Source organism: Epinephelus fuscoguttatus, linkage group LG23 (genome assembly GCF_011397635.1).
Source record: "Epinephelus fuscoguttatus linkage group LG23, E.fuscoguttatus.final_Chr_v1".
Classification (NCBI taxonomy): domain Eukaryota; kingdom Metazoa; phylum Chordata; class Actinopteri; order Perciformes; family Serranidae; genus Epinephelus; species Epinephelus fuscoguttatus.
This window is the reverse complement of record NC_064774.1, coordinates 23718884-23743914: the sequence shown is the minus strand read 5'-3', so window position 1 is coordinate 23743914 and position 25031 is coordinate 23718884. Positions and strand designations below refer to the sequence as shown.

At 42.8% G+C, this 25031-nt stretch overlaps 1 protein-coding gene across 7 annotated transcripts in view; it reads left to right on the top strand.

Moving 5' to 3' along the window:
- The first annotated feature begins 4458 nt into the window (after window positions 1–4458).
- The window catches only part of LOC125883551 (sodium/potassium/calcium exchanger 2-like), a 56409-nt gene continuing 35836 nt past the window's right edge, over window positions 4459–25031 (top strand). For 3 of the 7 annotated variants that reach the window (XM_049567927.1, XM_049567923.1, XM_049567926.1), the window contains exons 1-2: window positions 4460–5028; window positions 6133–7210. In XM_049567927.1, coding sequence (XP_049423884.1) covers window positions 6308–7210 — 903 coding nt within the window. In that variant the 5' untranslated portion in view covers window positions 4460–5028; window positions 6133–6307. Of the gene's footprint in view, window positions 5029–6132; window positions 7212–25031 lie in introns of all 7 variants that reach the window. The other 4 variants (XM_049567924.1, XM_049567921.1, XM_049567922.1 and 1 more) reach the window with 3 other exon arrangements.

Below are 25031 nucleotides of genomic sequence, written 5' to 3'. Positions count from 1 at the left end.
CAGAGTGCTCTTTATGATGATGATGATGATGATGATCATGATGATGATGTGTGCTGATCAGATGGGTGTACCCATACAGCTAAATGTATCATTTTAAATAAATGGATCAGCTATTGGGACAGTCAGTATTCAAACTGTTTTGATTTACTATCACATTTACCTGAGGCCAGGTATATCCACAAGATCAAAACATTAACATGAAATTAATCCCACCTATGAAGATGATAATGATGATGATGATGAAGAAGTTGTCAGATATTGCTGCTTTGTCAGTGGCCTTTCACATGCTAGGTATCCTTCTGCACCTGCTGTTGACGTTCAAGGACACGCTACTAGTGCTAGGACGTCAACAAAAGCACATGGGTGTAGGCAAGAAAAGTATGTGGCAAAGCAGTGGTATTTTACGACTTCAGAATGAGAACGGGTTGAATATTCATGTTAATATTAAGTATGGTTGCAACTGACAATTAAACCAAATTTTACTATAGACGTATCAATCTAGAAATCCATCTGTAAAAAAAACAAAAAAAAACAAAAAACAAAAAAACAAATTTCTTCCTTTACCTCTGGAGGCACTGCCCGTAGTTTTTCGACTAATGGAAGTGCAGGGGCTTCGGGAATCGCTCACCCCCTTCACTTCTGGTGGTGCCCCCAGTGTTACACTCCTACCTGCAGCTCGAACCAAACGGCGGTGAAAACGTTGCCGCTAATGCCCTTTTAATCCTGTTGTGAGGAGTGGAAGGTGTGCTGGTGGATGCACAACGCTTGTATGTTGTGCTGTTGTCCATGTTTTTCACGCTGACAAGGCGGCGTTTTGGGTGGAGCCGTGGAGCTTGCTGTTTCTGTAGGTGCACATTTTCTGGGGACACCTGCATGTCTCAGGCAGATTCTACAATGTAAATTGCAGAATCTGTCTTGAGAGATTATAGACGTATCAAAAGATTATTTTTCAAATAATCAATTATTTATTTGGTCTATAAAACATAAAAATTGAAAAGTGCCTGGCAAAATGTCCAGGAGCCCCAGGTGACATCATTGAATGCCTTGTTTTGTGTGACCAAAAGTCCCCACCAAAAGTTTGCTTGAGAAATTACTTAAATGATTAAGGAATATTAAAAACATTTTTTTTTTCAAACAAATAATTTGTATGAAGGAATGCTCCATGGACTTAGTATTGCACTTCTATAAAAATTGGGGACTCACAAGAATCATAGTTTTAAATAGAATGATCAAAATCAAAGTAGCGGAGGCTGAGGCATCCTGAATGTTAGCCTTGTGCATGGGTCAAACTCGTTACTTTAACTAGACCCTTCTTGCCTTCTAAGGTCCAACTTAATTCAACCCCACACCTCAAGTTTATAATGCAGGTTTTCGGTTAAAATGTCAGGTCTCAAGCCCAAACTGAGATTGCCCTGATGACATCACTACAACATCAGTGGGGTTATTTCTTTAAACTTTTGAACACTCCCTCTAAAGCCACAGGAGACATTATGCAACTGTTTTCACAGGCTGAGTAGTACTCTTCATGACAAATAAACTGAACTTTATGTGTGAAATTGGTGGCGCGCCCCTTTAATTCTCCAAATTGACAGTTGGTTCAGTGACAAAAACACTGCCTCACAGCCCAGTCTTATCGTCTCAACCCTCTGATTGATGGTGTGGCCTACTTAGGTGTGCATTCACCAATCAAATCATCCATTTAATCAGCATGACAGGACAGCCACCGGTTTGTTCTTGTCGACAAACTTGGGACTGGTGGCAGTAAATGGACTGAGGCAATCAAACTGCGCAACAAAATCAGGAGTCGTTTTTGCTTTGGAGTGTGACATTGTTTTACTTGCAGGACTTGAGAGAGCATTTTGGTCCCGTGTGAAGGAATTATAAGTGACATTACACAACGTCTTTAGGGTTAAAGGAATAGTTTGACATTTTGAGAAATACACTTGTTTGCCTCCCTGCCAAAAGTTACATGACAAGATCAATACCACTCTTATATCTGTCCCGGAAATACAAGGCAACAGCCAGCAGTTCGTTAGTTTGGCTGGCTGCCTGGAAAGCTGCGACGTCACGATGGATATTAACCCTTCTAAAACCGCAACTTGTCTTTTTAACAATGCAGGTTTTGTATGGATAAACACCAGCTGTTTCCACTCTTTATGCTAATCTAGGCATGATGGCTGCCAGCTGTATCCTTATATTTAATGGATAGGTTTGAGGGTGGTAACAAACTTCCCATCTAGCTATGTCTCGACATAAAAAACATCTTTCTGATAGTAGTTACATATGAGTCTAATTCAAGGATGTATTATTTGATTAAATGTCAGAGGAACAAAAACAATTTCCCCCCAGGGATTAATAAAGTATTCTGAATCTGAATCTGAATCTGAAGGACCAACCATATCAGCTAATTTAGCTTATAAACCCTGGACAAACATGAACCACAACTGGCAGGCTAGTCATCACAAAACTATTGATACTCTGAGGTAACTCAAGTCAATGCTGTTGTCCTCTTTGTTTCCTGTTAGGTAACAAGAGGCAGCTACAGTGGGGAGGAGATGAGAGCAGAGGAGAGGGGGCAATCAATGAGGTCAGTGAATCATGATTTATTATACAGCACCAGGCCATTAGTGTCACACATACTTTGTCACACTATGTAGAGATTGCGTGTCTGCGTCTCTCCAACAGGGTTTGGCCTGTCGACTAATGCTAAGTGGTTGGGTGGTTTTATTTGACATGAGGGGGAAACATGGCGAACCGGGTGGCAGTAGGTGTGATGGTTATGTCAGATCAAGGCACGGTATTGGTTGACATATTCAAAATGGAGCAAACTGGCATATAAAGCATGTGTGATCAGACTGCTCTCACTCCTAGAGCGTCAAGATACACAGCATGGACAGGGTGGGAGAGGTGGTGGATAGATCCTACGAACACCGGACTTTGACCCAGGAGAGTGGTGTTGGGACCGACAAACAAAATTGGTTGCAGGTTTTCTTTTAGCAACATCTGCAGTCTTTTCCTAACCATAACCAAGTCGTTTTGTTGCCTAAACCTTACCGCTGACCCCGTCTTACTTCTGTGCCACTCAAAGCTGGGTGTTATTCTACAATCTTTTTCGAACCATAACCAAGTAATTTTGTTGCCTTCCGAACTGTTGACCCCTTCTGGATCAAGATACAACGCGAAAGGCTGTCCCCAGCATCATTTTAGCAACACTCTGGGCTTCTACCCAGAGTGCAAAACATAGAGATGAAGGGATGACATCACATTGATTTGTTTAATATGATACTGGAGCCAGTGGCCAGCTAGCTTAGCTTAACATAAAGACTGGGAACAGCTGGTGTGACTTGGTCAAATGGTAACAAAACTCACCTACTTATGGAAGCCAAGAACGGCCATGCTAGCTATCAGTTTTTTCTTGAGAAAACAAAAGAGGTATTTTTCAAAATAATGAGGATGAATCTTTTGTTTTTCATAGATCGTAGGATAGTAATGGAGATCTCGAAAATGAGTGTCTGGTTTGTTTGGTCGCACCTGATTTCAGCCTTCAGGATCATTGTCCTGATGAAGGATTCATAAATTTTAAATCAGTTGCTACAGTTGTCTGGACGCATGGTAGCATGGCACTCCTGATCTTTGATAAACATTTTAAGCAACAAGGAAATTACCTTTTGTTTATCTGATAACCAACTGATTATCTCATTAAGATATTTTCGTTTTCTCAAGATAACAAAATAAGTGAGTCATGATCTCGATAACAGCATTAAAAAAACATTCAAGCATGGCCACTCTCAACTTCCGTACCACCTCAAAGGATCACGAATTAAAGTTACCTGCCCAAAAAATAGTCTCTCACACAACGCCCCAAACCCATAAACTGATCTTCTAAAATTTTGTATTTTGTACAAAATGGAGAAACAAGTTAGCCCATCTGTGTGGAGTTTGCATGTTCTTCCTGCATCAGCGTGGGCTTTCTCTACTCCGGCTTCCTCCCACAATCCAAAGACATGGCAAGGTGATTGGTAATTGGCGACTCTAAATCACCCGTAGGTGTGAATGTTATCGTGTCTCTGTGATAAGTGGTTATGAAAAATGGATCATTGAATGAACAACACCCCCAGACCCATAAATTGTCCTTTTAAAATGCTGTTGTTGTTTTTTTGTACACAGTAAAAACAAGTTATAGGCCTAATTACTTTAAAGACAGTCCTTATGTTTCCAGTCTTTATGCTCCACAGCCTACTGGACATGCAGATATGAGAGTGGTAGGTTATCAATACTCTAATGAAACTCATGCAACAAAGCTAATAGGCCTTTGTGAAGGTCCAAAATGGTAAACATTCCTTTAAAATGAAATATCACTCTCCAGCTTAAGTGAGAAGATGAATAGTTTGTACGTAGGGGGAAATCAATGATGCTGCACCTTAGGCTGCACGTGACAGTTATCTTTGCGAAAGGGGATCCATCACTCGCACATAACCTTGAAATGACCTAAAGCGTACACACAAGTCTGCAGCTGAGCTGAAGCATATCCACCTGTTCCGTCATTAGAGGGGTAAAAAAATGGAAATCAGTGGAAATACTGCCTTTGCTGTGTAACCACGGCAACTCCTCCCTCAAAATGCAACATCACCAAAGCCCCCACCGCGTGAAGCGAGCAGGGAAGGATGCGCCGTTTGCCGCTTACCTGGCTTTATTAATAAACCGAGCGGTTCACGTGGTCAGCGCAGCCCAGCACAATATTCTGCTACATTAGCAAGGTATTTTCGACCGGGTGTTTTTTTTTTTTTCTTCCTCCTCTCATCCGAGACGGGAGGGATGCTGCTGCTGCTGCTGCTGCTGCTGTGAGGGAGAGAGGTGAGCGCAGTTGGAAAAGCATTTTTTTCCTCCTCTCCAAAGCTCCTCCTCTGTCGTCGGAGAGCGGAGACCGGTCACATTTTTTGCTCAATGAGAGCAAGAGGGCACCGGAGAGGATTTCCTAATTTCAACGTGCTGCTGTGCCGTGCGGCTGTTTTCTCGCCTCTGTCAAAGGTAAGGCATGCCGCCGTCTGCAGCCTCTCCACGCGTCATGCGCCTCGCCAGGGAAACTAATGTTGGGGCTGTTTTGGTCGGGGATGATGGTTAGCTGTTTGTTGTGTGATGATCCAGCTGAAAGGGCGAAGGCATTATTACTGAAGGGCAGACAGGGAAAAGAGTTGGGCTGACACCTCAGATGTAGCGGTTCAGCTGGAAGGCAGCAGGCTGTGCATCATTTGGGAAGTCAAACAGGACAGGACGTGTGTTTTTCTGTGCTTTTACCTGAGCAGCCGCGTCATAGCGTTTACCATTTTCACTGACTGCAGCCAAGTGATGTCCGTAAACCCTCGGCCTTCACGTTTCGTGGTATTTTCTCAGGTAAAAACAGCAGGTTTCCGCTTTTCGATCGCAATTTGTCACAATTAAAAATTGAGATAGCTACACCAGCAGAATCATCTGCACATTTAAGTTTCCTTGACTGTGTGCTGCATCTTGTGGTTTGAATGAGTTTAAAGACCTCGACATTAATTTTTCCACATTATATATTTTATCTTAGTTTTATTTACTGAGTACCGTTTAAAACAAGAAATAAGCAATATATTTTAAAAAGAGTATTTTGCATGTCTGTATAAGCGGGGATTTCCTCTTTGGCTTTAATTTCTGAGTACATGTAGCTTTTTGTTTGGTAGTGATGAAGAATACTAGTCCTGATTTGTGGCCAACTTTTCCACAGCAACAATCATGGGTCAATGTAGCTGTTTTTTTAATGATATTTTTTAATTATTATAAAGAAAAGTAAGGTGTACAGCATCAAATTTCCTGTTCTCTGTCTATAATGTCATATAGAAAGCGAAAAGCGGTGAAAGCACACTTTTGAGAGTGTGTATTAATAAAATGTTTTACATGATGGAGGTCAAACTGACAGAGATGAGCTCTCTGATGATTAAGAAATCAACTTTGTAACATCAAACTATTTATGCTGGCAAAGCTGAATCTTTAGAATAATACTTGTTTACTCAATATCCAGACAGCCTGTATTTTTATGTCAATTTTACAACCTTGAGTTTATTTCCTGATTCAATAATTTGTTTTCTTCATTCTGTCGACATTGTCCCGCAGAGGCTAATATGAAGACATCATTTGGCAAACCAGACCCCGGAAAGCACCCACAGTCCTTTCAACTGATTTGAAACTGAAAACAAGCACCATGCAGTGTCTCCGGTAAAACCTGCTCCCCACTCTCCCCTCTACCTACCCAGCCATTGAGAGTGAGGACACCACGAGCTGCACAGACATGGGTTCAGATCAGCCCTGCATGGATTCACCAGAGAGAAGGCCTATGGTGGGTGCTGCCTGTAAGCGGCAGGCCCACCGGTGTCTGCGGAGAAAGCTGAGGCCCGTGCGAATCTTAGGGTTCGTCCTCAGCCTGGTGGCCATAAGTGCTGTCTCCCTCAGTGCCTTGACCTGGAGCTCAGGGGGCTTCAGCGAGCCAGTGCTCCCCCAGGAGAGTCTCCACCAGTCGGCCCCCCACCGGACTCTACTTTTCACCCAACACCAGAGGGACCCTAACGTGTCAGCCGACATGCCAATAGCCATGAAATCTACAGCAGATAGCAACAACAGCCAGGGGGAGTACCCGCCAGACATTTTCACCCTTGAGGAGAGGCGCCAAGGAGCAGTGCTCCTCCACATGTTTGGCATGATCTACATGTTCATTGCCTTAGCCATAGTGTGTGACGAGTTCTTCGTCCCAGCGCTGACCGTCATCACGGAGAAGCTGTCCATTTCGGATGACGTAGCGGGTGCCACCTTCATGGCAGCAGGCGGCTCAGCCCCAGAGCTCTTCACCTCCATCATCGGTGTCTTCATCTCACACAGCAACGTGGGCATCGGGACCATCGTGGGCTCGGCCGTCTTCAACATCCTCTTCGTGATTGGGATGTGTGCCATCTTCTCCAAGGAGATCCTCAACCTAACATGGTGGCCGCTCTTCCGCGACGTCTCCTTCTACATCCTGGATCTGATCATGCTCATCATCTTCTTCCTGGATAACTTCATCTCCGTGTGGGAAAGTGTCGCCCTGCTCTCAGCCTACGCCACCTACGTGATCTTCATGAAGTGCAACAGCAGAGTCGAGAGCTTCGTCAAAAATTGCATGAGCAAGAACCAAGTGGTAGAAGTAGAAGTACAGCCCAAGGTGAGTTGGTTTCTTGATCTGTATTACTTTCCTTCACCACCATCTTCTCTAAAAATACAATTTCATATGGAATGTCAGACTATAAGGAAGTTACAGTAGGTGTGCAGTAATGAGTTCTAGCACTTTGGCTGATATAAATGACCTTCCATTTCTCCTCTGGCATGGGAGCACAAACTCATCCTTTTACACATATCATGCAGCTGATCTGTTATTGTGATGAAGTCAGCCTTACTGTGAGAACTGTTTCAGTTGAGCCAAAGATGAACCCAGTTTGTTTGTGGAGACGTGCTTTAAATTCCATGCATCTTTTCGTTCTCATCAACCTAATGAGCATTTTCAGAGAGGAGACCGCCGTCTCACAGATGTCCCACACTTTTAGACCATTCCATATACAACAACCGATGCCAAACTCATGTTTCATGAGAGGGATTTATGGCATACATGCTCATTAGTTGTGAATGAGGCAAATAACAGGAGCTCAGTGGGTGTAAAATATGGAGTCAACAACTAAACTGACCGTTGTGCATTAATGTGGCTTAAATGATGCTGCACAGGGCTGGCAAACAGTATTCCTCTGTGGGATTAATAAAACACAGTCAAATGTGTAATTCTGGGTTAAGCTCTACAAATTGTGTCCCGGTCTGACAAACAAATCCCTCTGAAAATCTCCAGAGCTATTTCTTCCTCCCAGTTAAAGATTTCCCACATTAATATTGTGTTTAAATAGTTGTGTAAACATGTCAACCAAATACAGCTCAGTGAGGTGAACCACATGTAGTAAATGGCTTCAGGCTTGCAGCGGTCGTCTTGTTGGATGTGTGCGTTCCTCCATATTTGCTCTCATGGGAGATTCTTTATGTACAGTCATTTCGTTCAGTATTTAAATTTTTGCTCAGTGGCATAAGCAATGAATACTCCACAGACAAAAAAAACACAGAAATCATTGTGTTACTTCACATAACATTCGCCCCCTCAATGACACTCGAGGGCAAAAGACACTGCAGCGCAATTTGATACTGGTGTAGAGATTATCCAGACGGATTTAGATTTCTTTGTGACATGAGATGGAAATGAAATTTTGTGAAAGTTGCATTGTAAAGCTTTAATTAAATCGGGATTTATTTTAAGCACATAAAGGATATTTAAACGGCAGGTTTCACTATGTAGCGGAGGGGAAACTCGGAGGGGAGTCGCCATTTGATTCGCACTGTGCAAACCCAAAATGTGAAGCCACTGTCTTTATTTAAAAAGGAAGCATGAAAGCAGTTCTTTACTTCGGCTCCTATTCTATCATACGAAATTGATTTAGGGCTCCAGTGCAAGAAAAGAGTGAGAACAGAGGTGCACAGGCTGAGTGCCAGAGAAGACTCAGGTGACCTTGAGCTGCAATGGATTCTGGGTACTTTGGCCAACAGATCCGTGTGTGTGCGTGTGCGTGTGTGTCTTTGTGTGTGTGTTGAAAAACAACTTTTGATGGGGGGAAGAAATAGTGCGAGACAGATGAGTCGATCAAACCCCGCCATCACGTCTCATCTCCTAGGACGGTTACAGCAGATTTAGCCTCTCCTCTCTGTTGCATTGTGGGTAACAGTCCCACAGCTGCACCTCTCAGCACCCTGCTTTAAAAAAACATATAAAACATAGCACACGTGTGAATTAAATATGTGCAAAATTAAAGTCTTAAGCTTTTATTTTATCAGGTTGTCATTTATTTTGTAGTCTGGGTCTACAGGGTTAATGGAGCTGGAAAGGCACAAATATTATTAGAATATAATCATCTAAACATCCTTCTTTTAATCAAGCTTTGGCACTTTGGGGACATGTGTATTTCAAGACACGTGTTATTTTGAGATTTAATTGGCAATTTAGCAGCCCTGTGTGTGTGTGTGTGTGTGTGTGTGTGTGTGTGTGTGTGTGTGTGTGAGTGTGTAAATTCATACATGAGTAATGGAGAGTAAAACAGGAGCCCAAGGACAAGTGTCCTGCAAAACATGATCGAGGGTCTGGTTTTGTGCTTTTCTGTCTTTCTATTTTTAAGTGACATTCACCACTATGAACGGAAAGCTGCGTTGTTGTTTTTTTTTATAAGTTAATCATTTCCCTGTCATGACTGAGCTCCAAGGTATCCTTAATCCTCTACACAGTGCTGTTGAAGTGTAAAGTATTGCATTGTAAGGACAATAGGGTATTATTCGACGCCATGCCCTTGAACTAAACACTTGATTAAAATGGGCTTCCCTGTGATTATTTCGTGCATTATGATATTGGGACGTCCCTGTTGTGTGTTACATTGCTGCCATAGACAGAAACGCAGGCAGTCAGCAGCAAAAGAGAAGCGGTGTTATGGTGTCACCCTAAGGATAAAAGTGCGTAGGTTTCTTGGCAGTTGGCCATAAACAATGCATGCTATAAATACCATGTAAGATTTGATTCAGAGAGTAACATGGGCAGCAGTGTGATGTTCTGCATTTAGTAGTCATCAGTCAGTTTTGTACCGTCTGCGACCGCTGCCTTTATTCTCGCTACAGAGCTGCTTGAACTGCGTTCTCTTTTTTATTATTGACATGAAAAGTTTCTTTTGTGAAACTTGTTTATTCTGCTCCTGGTAACATAAAAATAGCTGGCTTTGTTTCTCTATTTTCTCAAAAATAATGCCTTAGCTCCCAGGCAGAGCGTTAAATGGTGAGAGGAGGGCTCGCTTTTCGATCATTTGACAGATCAGAGGTGTCTTTTTTCTTTTCTTTTTTTTTTAGCCCAGGGATAAGGTGTAACATTATCAATACACCGCAAACAGAACTGTCAGATCTCAGCGTGGTTGCTAGGTCTATTTGAAGCCATTGTTTCACAGCAGTTCAATGGTCAGCCTCATCAAATGTAATCTGCAATAATCTCTCAATCCAGTTAACACAACCGTGAATGCTCCATAATGCCATGCACTTAGACTGACTTGGAATTACGGCAAAATAGGATGGCAAAGGACGATGCTTTCAGCGCAACAACAAACTTTATGTTTCAGGCAGATGGGAGGAAGTTCAACACCTCACAGAGTTTTAGGAGTGACAGCATGTGGATTCTTTCACGCTCGTCCCGTAAATCTTGGTGGTGCCTGCAGTTTTGAAATCCGTATGAAATCCTCTATTACTGTAACTGCTTAACACTGATGATGACAACTTGACACAAAGTTGCAGAATCACAGCCGCCAGTGCGTGGAGATGAAAAATGAACTCTGCTCGCACCCACCATACCATGCTGAGAACTAAAAGATCATTTTTCCTCTAAATATGACAGTTTAGAAATTATACTTGAGGTCTAGTGTGCAGGATTTAGTGGCATTTGGCAGTAAGATTGCAGAACTGTAACTTCTCCTGTGTGCTAAGCATGTTGGAGAACTACAGTGGCCGGCATGAAAACACAAATGGCCTTATCTAGAACCAGTGTTTGATTTGTCCATTCTTGGCTACTGTAGAAACAACATGGTGGACTGTGTGGAAGAGGACCCGCCCTGTATTATAGATAGAAACGGCTCACTCTAAAGTAACGAAAACACAATGCTTCTTATTTTCAGTTGATTAAAAACAAATGAAAACACAGTCATGAATATTAGATTCCATTTCTGCCAATAGATGCCCCTAAATCCCACACACACTGGCCTTTTAATCTGTATTAACTGATTTTTTTTGGCCACTTGGGGGCAATATAAACAAGCTGTCAACACAATATTGACATATTATCACCGTTTAAACAAGCTCCTAGGAACAGTGCAGGGTGACATAGTGGTCAAACTGCTGAAATAACAAGTTCCAAAAAGACTTTGTCCTTTAGGCTTACATTGTAAAAGAGCTGTCTGTAAATCAGTGGATTCTGAGTGTCACAACCTCCGCAAAATGACTCATTTAACTATCTATATGTTATACTACAGTATGTGTTATTCCGTCAGATAACATTTTGAAAGTCTCGAAAAGCTGCACAATTGAATTTTTTATCCACATTCAAGTTAGCAGAGCGCTAAACTCTAGAGCGCCTATTCTACAGCGGCAGAGCAGAACATATGGGTAATTTTACACATGGTAGTTGAACTTTTTGGATTCATGTGCCACTGAGCAACTTTAATATGAATGAACAGGGCCTGCCTCCAATACTCTAATACTCTAATGCTCTACTAATCCAGTTATCTTTACATATCCATGCTTTTAAGTTTGCGATGTTAACTAACAGTTGCTTATTTACACGTTCAGCACACATGGAGCAACATTAGCCTTTCTCTGAAGTTGTGTTTTGGCCACCTCATGAATTTACGTCAGCTGTTCACTCTTTTTTAGCTCTGTTTTGCTCTCCACCACTGCTGAGAGAAATAGTTGTCTCTATAGCTGCTAAATGCTCCACTACGTTTACCAGCTAGTTGTCTGTTTGATATTTAGTGGTAGGCAGGTAGCGTACAGTTGGTGCAGCCGCTTGCTGCACATAAGAACAATGCTATGAATGCACAGGCAGCAACGTTTGTGGGCCATAAAGCCAAAACAATGAGCTGAAAGATGCTAAAACACTGATTTAAAATTACTGATCAGAGCAAATTTGGAGCAGGATGACGAGAAAATTGAAATGACTTGACAATTTCTGCTACTTTTGAGTCAGAGTTGCATCTTTAGTTGATCCCAGTGCATGACATGTGATTTCATTTGTTCATCTTTGACCCAAACAGATGTTGGAAGGATGTATTTACCTATTAGTTCTGGCCTGATTGGTGCTTAATACCTTTGTTTACCTAATGAGTGCTTAGCTGCTTGTTAATCTCACAACAAGGGCACTCTGCCTTAGCCGAGCGAGTTAGGTTGCCACCTCTGCCACTCTACCTCCTATGAGACGCAACCCTGCAGACTGGCCGTATATTACTTGCTCTCATCTACTTTTAGCAATTCTGTTTGGAATCAGAATCTGTCTTTGAGGATTGACACACGACTTCAATCATTTAAATTCTTTCAGAGGCCTGAGATGAAGTTTCTTTTTCACACATGTAGCACACTACTGATGCGTTTTCATCTTCTGGAAGTGCTCTGTTTGGTTTAGTTGATGGGTGTTGCCTGGGTAGAGTGTGCAGGAGGCAGGACATGACGCTGATGACACCATAGTCACATAGCCAGTTGTTTTTGGTCACAAACAACAGAGTCTGTTGTCATCCCTTGAATTTTCCTGACAATTTCCGCGTTGGCTGACAGAAGTTCCCGACTCTTGTCATCTCTTTAGTTTGGCATTTTGTTGTCATCTCCATGTAACTTACCCGTTTCTCTTCAGCCACGGGTGTTTGTTTTATTCAGGTTTCATGTGAGCCACATGATAGAAGTGTCATCAACACACCCACTCGCTCGCTGTGAATTCTCCAGACAGTTACCTGCGCTTTTCACACATGGGCTCAATCGACCCTGTAGAGAGACATTGCACGGACTTTGTACTAGAAAGCTGGCGGGGTAAAGTCCCATTTTAATGTCCGATCCAACTGATTTGGACGTTTGCGTTGTCACATACAGCTCGCTTGAGTAATGTCTAGATAATTATAGGTTTGCAGTGCATGTGTGAAAGATGCTATAGATACAACAGTGCCTCATGCAACAGGTCCAACAGGTGGTGGCAGACTGCAACTTCAAAAGCAACAGCTGCAATCTGCAATAAAACAGAGAGAGGATGAAGCAACTATGCATGGTCGGCAGGAAGTACCGTGACATTTCCATCATTAATTGGTGTAGGAAATGCACAAAGCATTGCCTGAAAATTCACAATAATGCAGAAAATGTGTGTGTTTGATGCTTAAAATTTCCTGGGGGAGACCCTACGCTTAATGTGTCCCCCAGAATGTTGAAAAAACCCTATGCCCCTGTCTGGAACAAATACTACCTTTGTTGTGTTGAAAATATTCTGTTTTGATGAGATATTTTGAGGCTATAGATGGTGTGTTTTTGCTATTTGACTGCAGTATATATGTAGCGTGCTACTGTAACTCTGACACATCTGTCACGTCACCCGCCTCTCTGCAGTAGTGCCGAAGGGCGACTACAGTGTCTCACAACTTGGCCGTGTGAGCTCTGAGGCTTCGTAGGTCAAAGATGGCGTCATTTTACTGTATTGTTGCTCTTAACTGTTGCATGTTCTCTTACAGTTAAGCTTCTTAATGTGGTGGTGTTGTCAGTGACTGGGAATTGACTTGGGCCCACGCACAAAGGACCGATTACTGACCAATAGGTCATAAAGAAGGGCTGAGGGAGGTCTACAACACACAGTGCCTTTTCCGCCCCATCTGAGCATATCTCACACTCACACAGTCAGTAAATCCTTGCCACACAGACTGCAGAGACACAGTTCAAGGTCACAATAGAGCTCGAGGCTCCTACGTTTGCCTCAGAAGCTTGGAAAGATCATGGCAACGCAAGATGGAGGAGTATGAATATCACTAGCTCGAGGTTTGCTCTGCTTCAGCCATTTTTTCACCGGAAAAGCAACAGATGTGTGTGTGTGTGTGCTACAGTTGGCTTTGCATGCTGATGGTGTCCCACTGAAGCAATCATTTGTCCAGCCCTTTTCTTTTTCTTGCTGTGTGCAAAAAAAAAAAAAAAAAAAAGGACTGGTATGCCAAGCCAATCAATGCTGGCATCTTAACCACACTTCACAGTGAGTGAGGAAAAGTAGCATTTTTTCATTCTGATCTGTAACGCTTTTTCTTTTTGCAGCTATTGTAATGCCCTCTCTAAACCTCTTTAAAGAGCTCAGTTTAGGCCTGAAATGGCATAAAGTCAGATTTATTACGAGCGGCAGTGCAAGCTTGCTCTGGCTGTACATGGCATTAGTAGGGTCTTTCATCATATGCACACCCACCCCGCCGCCCCCTCCTCAGGACCACCTCACCAGGCCAGCCCAGGCTTATCTTGTTATCTTGTGGCCTCTCTCATTGTTTGGCTGATGGACTGACTGGCTGCTTTTGAAAATACTGGCTCAGGCAGATCAGATTAGCCAGCACTTTGTGCGCTACGGTTTTAGGGAAGACGGAGGAGTGACGAGCCCCCCTCCACTTGTTACCATCATCGTGACACACCAAAAGTCAGACGAGTTTGTCAGTGGGGATAATGAAGTCACTCTGTCATTTTAGCGCGGCCACATCTGGCAGCACACCACAAACAACTGGACAACTGGTAGATGAAGAGCAAATAGGATCTTCCGATGTATAAGTAAGCTAAATTTAGGTTCAGTGAATTAAGTAATGTCAGCAAAAGAATGAGCACATAAAATAAGTAATTGTAAGAAATCCAAAAGAGAGTCTCAACCAACCACATCATTAGATGCCTGCTACCGTCAACGCTGGATAAGCCAGTGTGTATCGAGGCAGATGTTGGTTCTGCCGAGATGGAAGGTGCGACCTCTGATGTATTACCAAGCTATAAATAGCGTCACAGAGGCAAGATCTTCCATCAGGATGCGCTTCAAAGATCACTTACAAAGCGGGTTCTGTGCAGGGAGCAGACTGTTTGTGTTTCCTCCCTGTGAACTTAGACATTCATGCGGGCACCAGTGGTGATGCTGTACACCTCCTGTATATTCACACATGAGACCCGCTGTTGCACGCTGCACAGTGTGCTGTTTCTTTTTATATTTTTATCCAGTGCAATCCGAGCAAGCTCCCACCTCATACACTATAATACCAGGCTGCCCTGCATGAACTCCGGCACTAGCTGTTTATTTTTGTCCTGTGTGACGTATTCACGGGATTATCTCCTATTATGACTACCTAATTTTCAGCAAAATCCAGATGTGCACTGCTGAACTCCTACCAAATTATAAATTACATCCGTCTCAGATTGCCTCGTTGGGCTTGAACGGATTCGGCTGTAATAAAAGCAGTTGTCAAGCTAGTTTCTAGGAACTGTTGTCTGCATGCAGTGAGAGTGTGGTTTGCACAAAAGAAACCTAATTTAAGTTGTAGGCATGTACAGATTTTGGGCTACTATGATTGAACTTTAAAAAATGTCATTTCTTCTTGCAGTTTAATTTATATGGCATGTGCCCTTGTCCTTGATTTGCACTGTGAAAGCAGTGAGAGTTTTCATGTTTGTATCGTTCAAAAGGAGAGTTGTAGAAGTGACCTTGGTTTAAACTGAATGAAAAATAGGTAGAAGTCGATAATGCTTGTGTGCATGTCATACAGGTCCAAGGTTACTGGGCAGTAGGTAGAAACCAAATAGGAGCTCTCTACAGTGAATACAAGAGCATAGTTTTTCATATCATAAAGTAGAGGAAAATAGTTTAATGGATGGTTTGATGCCTGAGTTATTGAGCAAAGTTTAACTGTAAATAATTTAGGCTGTCTTTGTTAATGTAATTATCGCAGTATATGTATATGCACGTGGGTTTGCACACACGTCTGCACACACATACAGCATATACCTACTCAGAAACAGAATGGTTTTGGCGCTTGAGCTCAGCCAGCGACAACAGAGCCAGAGTCCAATAATTTAAAAATAGAAAGCCTGTGACTTTGATCTCACCATGACGATGAGGAGTCCAAGTTTTATCATCCGTTCCAGCTGTGGCTCCTTGTCTAAGGAGGGGGAGGGGGAGGGGGAGAGCGCTACTGTAGAGCCAGTAATTAGTTTTCCTGTTTTGGAGGTTTTACCTTATTGTTGGGTAGTTACACCAGTCAATAGAGATAAAGGTATTGTTCAGAATAAAGTAACGGGCCAATCAAAACACACAGTGTTGGGTTGTAGGGAACTCGGGTGTAGGGCTGCTGAGCCAAAGTTGCTGCTCTCCCTGCTTCTCTCTTGTTGTCCACAATTATTCTGCGCGCTCTCTTGGCAGTGTCGTCGCTTGTCAGCGCCCCTGCTTTTGTCCAGATTCAGTTTAATTGCATTCAATGGTAATAATCGTGCAAATGAAGTTCTCATTTGCATCGCAGGTGCTGATGGCTGCTTTTTATGTCGTCCTTGATTGGTTATCGCACTGTTTGGCTCCATTCTTATCAGAGCGGACAGTGGCTCTTCACGGTCTCCTCAGTGCTGTGAATGGCTCGAAGGTCACCCTGTCACTCATTACGTATAATACTTGTTATTGTCTGTGTTATTATCAAAACAAAAACAACAAAGCAATGAAGCTTATTATTTTTGCCCCTGAAAAGATCATTATACATGCAAAGCAGAGCCATTATGAGTCCGCTTACATAACAAAAAGAAATGTGTACTTGCCCGTATTATCAGTGGCTTCTTAGTTTATTTCTGCAGAGAAATCTTCATTTCATCTTGCTCTTATATGATGTGTACATTGACTTTGCTCTCACTTCACACACTTTTTTCATAAAACTGGGCTGTCTATGCAGTAGACAAACATAAATACTTTTAAAATTGGTGCTTCATGAAAAGAGAAAACATAGAAAAAGGGCTGTGGCATTTAATTGCTCAATAGGTAGAAAACCTACAACAACCAGAACGCACCGCACCATATTGGACCAATAAACGCTCCCACTGGTGAGTGATGTAATGCCAGTTTCCCATCCAAAAACAATATGGCAGCTCACTGGTAACAAAAATCTTGTACTATAGTTAAACAGTACGTTACAATGCGTTTCGGAAAACATTTTAGGCGAGAAATAAGCAATGTGGTAACAGATTCTCGGTTTGTATTTGATCAGCACTGCCTGGTTTTACTTTGATCTGAGTTTGGTCCAAGTTTGAGAGAAAGAGAGAGGCATCTCTCGCACGTGATCTGCTTTTATACTATGTGTCCTAATACAGAACGTGTCATCTGGCGGTTTTGAGTTGCAAAATGAGCGGGGAGATCCAGGCGCTGGCAAGATGGAGGGCTGTTTACTGTAGTTCACTGACACATGCTACCTACATTGCTGTGATGCAGAGCCGGCTGAAAATTGGCAAAATTGGCATTAATGAGACCACATATGAAATAATTTACCTTTCACTGAAGGGTATTTTGTATGATTTCATGTGACAAATAAATTGATTGACAAAAGCTGCTGTTACAGTGATTTGAATTTTACAGTACTGATGTTGGTAGCTTCCGTATGTGAATTGTTGTCGCCAGCATTAACATACTGGGCTCTAGTTTCCCGGCGCAGTGCAGGGTGGCGCAGGGTGGCGAACCCTGCGCAGAGCTAGTTTCAAGCAGCGCAACCCGAGGCTCAGTTTGGTGGTTTGGCAGACCGAGGTGCGCTGAGATGGGTGTGGCGGCGCAGCAGGGGGAGGTGTCGACAGATCCAGCTTGGCGCAGTGACAGTTTTGTGCCAAAAGGCTTCGCCGAAGGTGCGCTAAAAGCTCGCCAGCTGAAACCAGGTCTACTGTCAGCGCAGGCGGTGCGCAGCCGGTGTAAGCCGAAGTTTGGCTGACCAGCGGACGGTGCGCACACGTCACCAAAACCTCACAGGCAGGTTTCCAGAATATCAGGCACATTAACGATGCAATAAATACCCAAAAAAACACTATTCATTGCAACTATCTGCAATCAGCACATAAATGTATCTCTGTATCAACTGTCCTGTCACATCTGATGTCAGATCAAAGGGGACTGGCACCGTCTGGCACGTTTGGCACGCATAATGGAAACCCAATCTGATTTGATTAACACAGCTGCAAACTAATGAGTTCACATCCCTCTCAGCCAACCACAAACAGCCGCAGCATCAGATAGCGAGTATATATTCAGCATCTGTCATCTTAGAAAAGTCAAAAGAAAAGAAACAGAGTGAGACTGCGAGAGAGAAAGAGAGAGCACGCGTGCGCACGAGAGAAACGCAACATTGATTTACAATGGTGGTGACCTCCTCCCAGGCTACCTTTGCATCATCAGCCCGTGGAGGACTGCTTGCAGTTCCGTACATTCGGACACTGTGAGCTTGGACCTCCCGGACCAAAACATCAGTTTCCTCCTGGGAGAAGTTTGGCCATCTGACGCTGCTGCTCTCTTCTGCCATGGCGAATTGAGTAAACTCTCATTAAGCCTTCGCGCGGCGCATTTAAAGGCGAGGAGAGGGGCTCATTTGATTGGCGTGATGTGTGTGTAAAACCCACTCCACGCCTTCTCTCCTCCTTATTTCTGACTTGTGCAGGTAGGAGGGATGGAGGTGGGAAAGAGGAGTAGCTGCGCCAGGCGCACAGTGTGCCAAACTTGCAAAATCCGCCTGGCCACACCCAGTTGGCGAAGTGCAGGTGTGATGTGCCCCCGCTGCGCTCGGTCTGCGAAACTAGAGCCCAATGAGTCTAGAGTATGAGAAACAGTTCATCGATTAAACAAGTTTGATAATAGAATGATGTTTAAAGTCAAAAAAGTCCAAAATTCCCTGGTTTTATTTCGTGATAAATATTGGAAATAGTTTCAGCTCTCCCTGAGTCTGTAAGAAGATAAAGTGTTAGATAATGCTGGTTTTAAAAGGCATAATGGAATTTGTATTGTTGGTAAAACTCCTGTAGGTGAATTTAAGTGTAGAGGGGACGAGAATGCATCGGTATGTTAGTTTCATTTCTTTATCTCTCTGACTTTATTCCAGTGGTAAAGCACTGCCATAAGTGCTTTGAAAAGTCAAGTTACAGCTCATCACAGACTGCATGCTTATTTTTAGTCAAACTGAACCCAGTCTTTGCTCACGGTGTAGGACCATGGACAGCACCAGCTACCTCACTGGTCTTGAATACGTTTAAATATAAGTGGCTGCGATGCTGTGGTCCATTTCTTTTCCTACAACTTCAATCCAACCCCTTCTTATTGTGCATTCATGTGAAATGTGGGATCAATTTTCACCATCGCTCTTCGCATCAAGGGCTATTCATAATACCTTGTGGAAAGTCAAGTCAGACAGAGTCAGCAATGCAGCAATATGCTTAATGCGATCTGCTTAATGCGATATGCTTGTTGTCAGTCTTCATTGGTGTTTTATGGTTCTGTTTTTGGTGACATGTGTAAGTCATGCCAACTTGAGAGTTTCAACTGCTCCTCTATGTAGCACTCTTCACACTAAAACTAACTCTGAAATAAGTGTAAGGGTTAAAGAGATGATTTGGGACGGAGCCCAAGTCACTCTGCAAGTGGAGGGTGGTTTCCTGAAATAGGTTACACAGACAGTTGATCAAAGAGGCTCAAAGCCGCCATATGAGATAGTCCACACAGAGGGGTGGATCTGGATCATTAATGTTGTTAGTCTTTAATGCTTAGTGAGAGTGTATTTTGATGTGACCTAGACAGTCTGAATAGCTCTGGCTCCAGCTGTAACTGCTGTCTTCATCGGAAGCCATTTCTAGTTGATTTGTCCATTGTTTGGACCGTAGGGTAATTTTAGCTCCTGAGGTTGCAGGGATTCAGATCACCAGATCACTCTAGGTATACATTTTTATTTCACTATAATCTTTGACACGTCTGATGATTATTTTCCCAACATATGATCCTTGCCAATTTAAGTCAGTGGCTCAAGGTCATGAAGGTCAAGGCATACATGTATTCTCATTTAGTAATGCCGGCCTCTGATACAAAGAATTTCTGGAAAACTTGAAATGAGAGATTGTTGTTGTCCCCCCCCCCCCTTTTTTCCCCAAGGGAGAGCCTGAAGGTGAAACGTTGAGGCTTGCAAGAAACTGAAAGCCTGATCGATCAAGGGCTATTTTTGAAAGCGGGGTCGAATTAGCTAATGTAACTGCACTGTAAAAGCATCATGTGAAGGGCACCAAGATCCCTATCTCGCTGGTGTATGAAATGACACACACAACCCAGCGAGACAGAAGCCACGCATATGGTCGGAGGTGGCCGAGGACCGGCGGGCCTTACGTACTTAGCTCCTTCCTTGGGGGGATTTCTGACCCTCAACATCAGCCTGGCTAAGCTGCAGCAGCTGAACATTACATCAGCCCAGAGAGTTGTGGCTCATGTAATACCCGTAATTTGTGAAATCCAGGGCGAGTGCTGGTCTATAGATCTCACAGTTGCAGACAGACCTGACATCGCGCAGATAACCACAGAGAATTTTAAACTGAATTTAAGAGAGTAAACTCTTAAAATGGAAGTGATTGCAATCAGACTGTCTCTAATGAGCTAATTAGAAAACACTCTGATGCTCAGCGAATCTGCTGAAAGCCTCTTCTCCTCTGTTCTTGTCTAAGAGGGTTACCACTTGTTATGTCCATCAGTGATGGACGGAGATACACGAGACTGCCCCTCAACCCACCCCCACTCCAGCCTGTCAAGGTGACCTGAAAGGGCTCAATCAGCATATTACCCCATCTGTATTCAATGTGACTGGCTGACATGACTTGCAAGCAACGGCGCTTGCTCTGCACACTTCCACCTCCACCTCCTCTCCAAGATAAGGGTCTTCTGTGTGTGCACGTTGCCTCAGATAGGAGGTGACTGTCTGCTAACCTGCTGACAATGCAACAAAATGACAAAGCAAGTCAGTGGTCAGGATTATGTGAATGGGGTGACATAAAGTAATAGTTGCAGCCTAGTTTGGACGCCCAACCACAAATCAGAATCTGTTGACGATGTGGGCTTTGTCAATTAATATTTTAGTAGAATTTAATTGCAACACTAAATACAACTGAGCTTAAGTCTGGAGATAATCTATATTTTTCTTATTATCAACAAATCCAATGAAAAGACTGAAACCAAAAAATAGATAGATCCCAATGACAATAAATGCCTGCGTATCCAAAGCATGATATATCGTAATCCTTTGTACCATCGAGCTTTATTGTTGTCTTAAAACTAAATTACACTGTCTACACATATGCCGATATTTTTATTCATTTTTTTTTTAAAGATTATTTTTTTGGGCTTTTTTTGCCTTTAATGAACAGGACAGAGTGAAATGGGGTGAGAGAGAGAGAGTGGGGGTTGACATGCAGCAAAGGGTTACAAGTCGGAGTCGAGCCTGGGACCGCTGCAGCGAGGCATCGCCTCTATACATGGGGTGCCGGCACTATCCACTACGCTACCGACACCCACTGCCGATATTTTTTTAAACTGACATTTTCCTCCTCAGTTTTAAAAAATAATTCTGTCCACACGACCTTGTTTTCCAAAGTATGTCTGTCCACACTAGAGAGCAGACGCTTCCTTTCATAGTCAACACATTGAACGCAAGCGACACGGGCGACACTTGAAATGCAATACATCGCTCGCGCAATAGGGGGTAACAGAGTCAAAGGTACATTCCGGCTAGCTAGTACTGCTCTAGCTAGCTTGTACTGCAGGGCACTAGAACTGTCATATAAATGGGGGTGTGCCCGTATGAGTTCGCAAAGTTTTTCCTCCTCGCCCGCCATATTTTATACCTGCTTCTTCTGTGAATAACAAAAAGTGGTTAATTTCAAGTACGTCGCTTGCATGATCACCCCAGCTGGCAACGCATGGTAATACACGCGTCGCTGCGTTGCCTGTCAAAATAATGGACAACACATTTTGAGACGCAAGCACGCATCATGGCAGCCAATGTGTCTTGATGCGTCCAAATGCATTCGTGTTTGCGTGCCTTTGCGTCGACTATGAAACGGCCCCTAGTGTGAAGGAGTCATTAGACCAAACAGTGCTAACAAAACATTAGCAAACCGGTAGTCTGTCATTGTTGTTTCTACAATACATTACAATGGTCTTGCAGAAATTGAGATTCCGTCATCATTTCCTAAAATCTCTGTTAGCGTGTGGACGAGAGGCAAAAACATAGAGAAAAATATACTTTAAAAAAAAAAAAATCTGTATACGTTGACCAAATATGTATTTATCTGCAGGTCAAAACAGTCCTTAACAAATGCACTGTTTACCCTTGTCTGTGTTACATATGATTGAAACTATCATGCCCAGTGGTTTTAGTAAATTACCGAGCTTTTTTAAAAGTTGAAACTATATATTTGTCAGTCATTTTTAAAGACTTGTGAAGGGAATGAATGGGTTAAGGCCGGCAGACAGGCTGGGGAAAACGGAAAGTATTGAGTGATGAACTAACTGTTGGTTATGCTCTTCTACTGGGATTTGTTGACCAGCCTAAGCCTTTAAAATAGGTCCAAATAACAACTGATCAATTAGCTGGATCTTTAGACTTGAAATATTAATGAAAGTGACAGTCAGTAGACACTACAGATAATTTAGCTAAGTACTGGTTAGAGAACACACATTTAGCGCAAAAGTTCACTGTAAATTTTGTGCATCTAAAAACCATTCAGTCCATCAAATGTTTTCGTTTCTTGGTTTCATTTTTATTGACAGAAAAATCAGCTGTTCAGAGATCGGCATTGCATATTAGGTTTGGGAAGTGTAAAACTTGCCAAGCTTGCAGAGCAAGCATGTTTACTTAACCATTACTTTGAGCTCCTCATCATGTTATGGGTGAGTTCCTGTTCACTAATAACATTGACAACGATCTCCGAATCCAGGCAAACTTAATACAGCATTGTACTGTATCTTGGTTTCAGTTTACATTGGCGGGCAACTGGAGCACAGATGTCTCAACCTCTCAGCTTCTGGTGGCTCAGTTTTTGTAGTCCCATCTAGGAACTGGCACTAGTATCTCTGACTCTGTCTGTCTGTGTGTATATATCTGGACAGCATGGTAGAAATGTGAAGTTATCCAGAATGTCATCCGGGGTTAATGCATTGATGCTGCAAAGTCATAATACTGGCAAGAAGGAAACTAAGAGAGAGGGAAAAGAAACCCTCACAGTAATATCTGTACCTAGGAATACATCATTAGTAGAAGGCAGAATTATCAAGAACGAGACAGCAATACTGAGAAAACAGGAAAGTACTGTGGAAGCTACAGTGTTGACATGTTATTCCTATAACCAATACCTGGAAAAAGCACGACTGCCCCGTTGCCTCTGGGCGACGAGATTTGGGCCACTGTCAACGATTGAGTTCAGTCTGATCATCCCCGCTGAGAACCGCTGCTCTGTAAAATGAATCACGAACTGATGAGACAGTAACACCAGGTCTGATTCAGCTGAAGCCAAACAAAAGACAAGAAAATAACTTCATCAAAAACTCTTAGGTCATGCAGGTAAACAGGAGAGGCCAGCTAAAAAAAAAAAAAAAAAAAAAAAAATCTGGGGCAGAGAGTGCTGCAGCAGGAGCACAGTGGACACGCTGCAGAATATAAATGCAGACTCCGGGAAGAAACTTCTGCTCATCGTTTGCTACAGTCTCAAAAACAAAGAACCCTGTTCAGCCTTTTATTGTTTACAACATCCGCAGATCAAAACCAGCTCTGATCTGACAGGAGCGACAAACTACAGATTTGATCAGGTTTGGAGGAGGTCATTATTCCACCTAAAACATTACGTTGCACATTCAGTGTGCTGAATAAGTGAATAAATCACTTCTGGGACATTATTACTGACTCAGGATTCACTCTTTACACTATGAGCACATGGAGTACTGATAGGGAAATGACTTGTTCCTGATCAAACCCAGCTTTTGGTGATTACATTCACTTGCAAAAATGACACTGCAGTTTTTGTTCCCCTATTTGTCTCCCAAAAGCCTGAGTCTCATTGGTTCACGGGAGGAGCGAGGGGAGTAAGAGGAAGCAATTTTGGCTTAGTCCTGGTGAGCACTGCCTTGTGGGAAATCAGCTTCGTGGCAGCTCCTGTAATTAGTTCTGCTTGTTAGAAAAATGAAGGGGTTACTAATTAGCAAGTGGATGGCTTCTTGACTTGTTGTGCATCTTTTCCCTCCTTTCCTTGAAGATCATCATTATCGTCTCCAGGCAAAACGGGAAAGGGGGGGAAGAGAAGGAGCTGGTGCTCAGTCGTGCTGCTCAACAGTTTAGCTTTAACACGAAGGATCTAGATGGACAAATCTCGAAGGGTGTCCTGTCATGCTCTGACAGACAGGCTGCCTACTGTAAGCACGTGCAGGCAAACGGCTGGAGCAGTGCAAGATTTCACTTTGCAAGTTTGCTTTACAAGGCAGGCAGTCTGGGTTTCACATATCTGTACATGCACAGGCTCACAGATTGTTTATTTATAGCATATCTACTACAGCTTCAATATGTAAGAAGTTATCACGCAAGGAATGTCACATCTACTGGAAAGCAACCTTTGTCTCAACACGCTGGTCTGTCTAGCTTAACTCTTGGTTTGTACACATTATTCTTCTCAGCATTACATTTTGACAACCACTAAATTTCATTGTAAAGAACCTTTTTGGGCTTGCTTGTCATTTATAGTAAAAGTAGCTTCATGTTTATCATACAGATGTCAGAATATTTTCAATTACCTCGACCAAAAAACAAAAGCTAAAGCGCCGAAATTAAGTTCCGACTCTGTATTGTATAAACTTAGGTAAAGTGTGTGTGGGTTAGTAGATACTTGAAAAGTTTCTCCATCACACTCATTAATTCCCTTGTCCAACTTTCTCACTGTATTAATGAGATGATTCATTCAGTGCCGTACTTGTGAGAATCCCAAAACATTTATGTGATGCCACTTGAGTCTTGAAGGGATAATTTATTGCTTTGGAAATAACAGTAAGTGGTGTATTTTAATGACAGTAGGACCAAGTGTGACACTGAGAAGCAGGGGCCTCATTACAGAAGCTTCCCAAGTCTGAAATGCTATCTTATCTTAGTTTAGGATGAGATTTAGGATTTTTGGTGTTGTAGAAACATGTTGACTAACTTCATTTTGGGGAAATTCCTGTCTTGTCCCACCATAGGAATTTAGCTATTTCAGAAGCATCTAATGTAGAGATTTCCCATGTTTGAGATCTTAAGTTACGATGGCATAGACCCTGTCTGAAATTCAAAATAGCCCCCAAAAATGATTTGTATGGCAATGACAGTGAAGATGGGGAACAT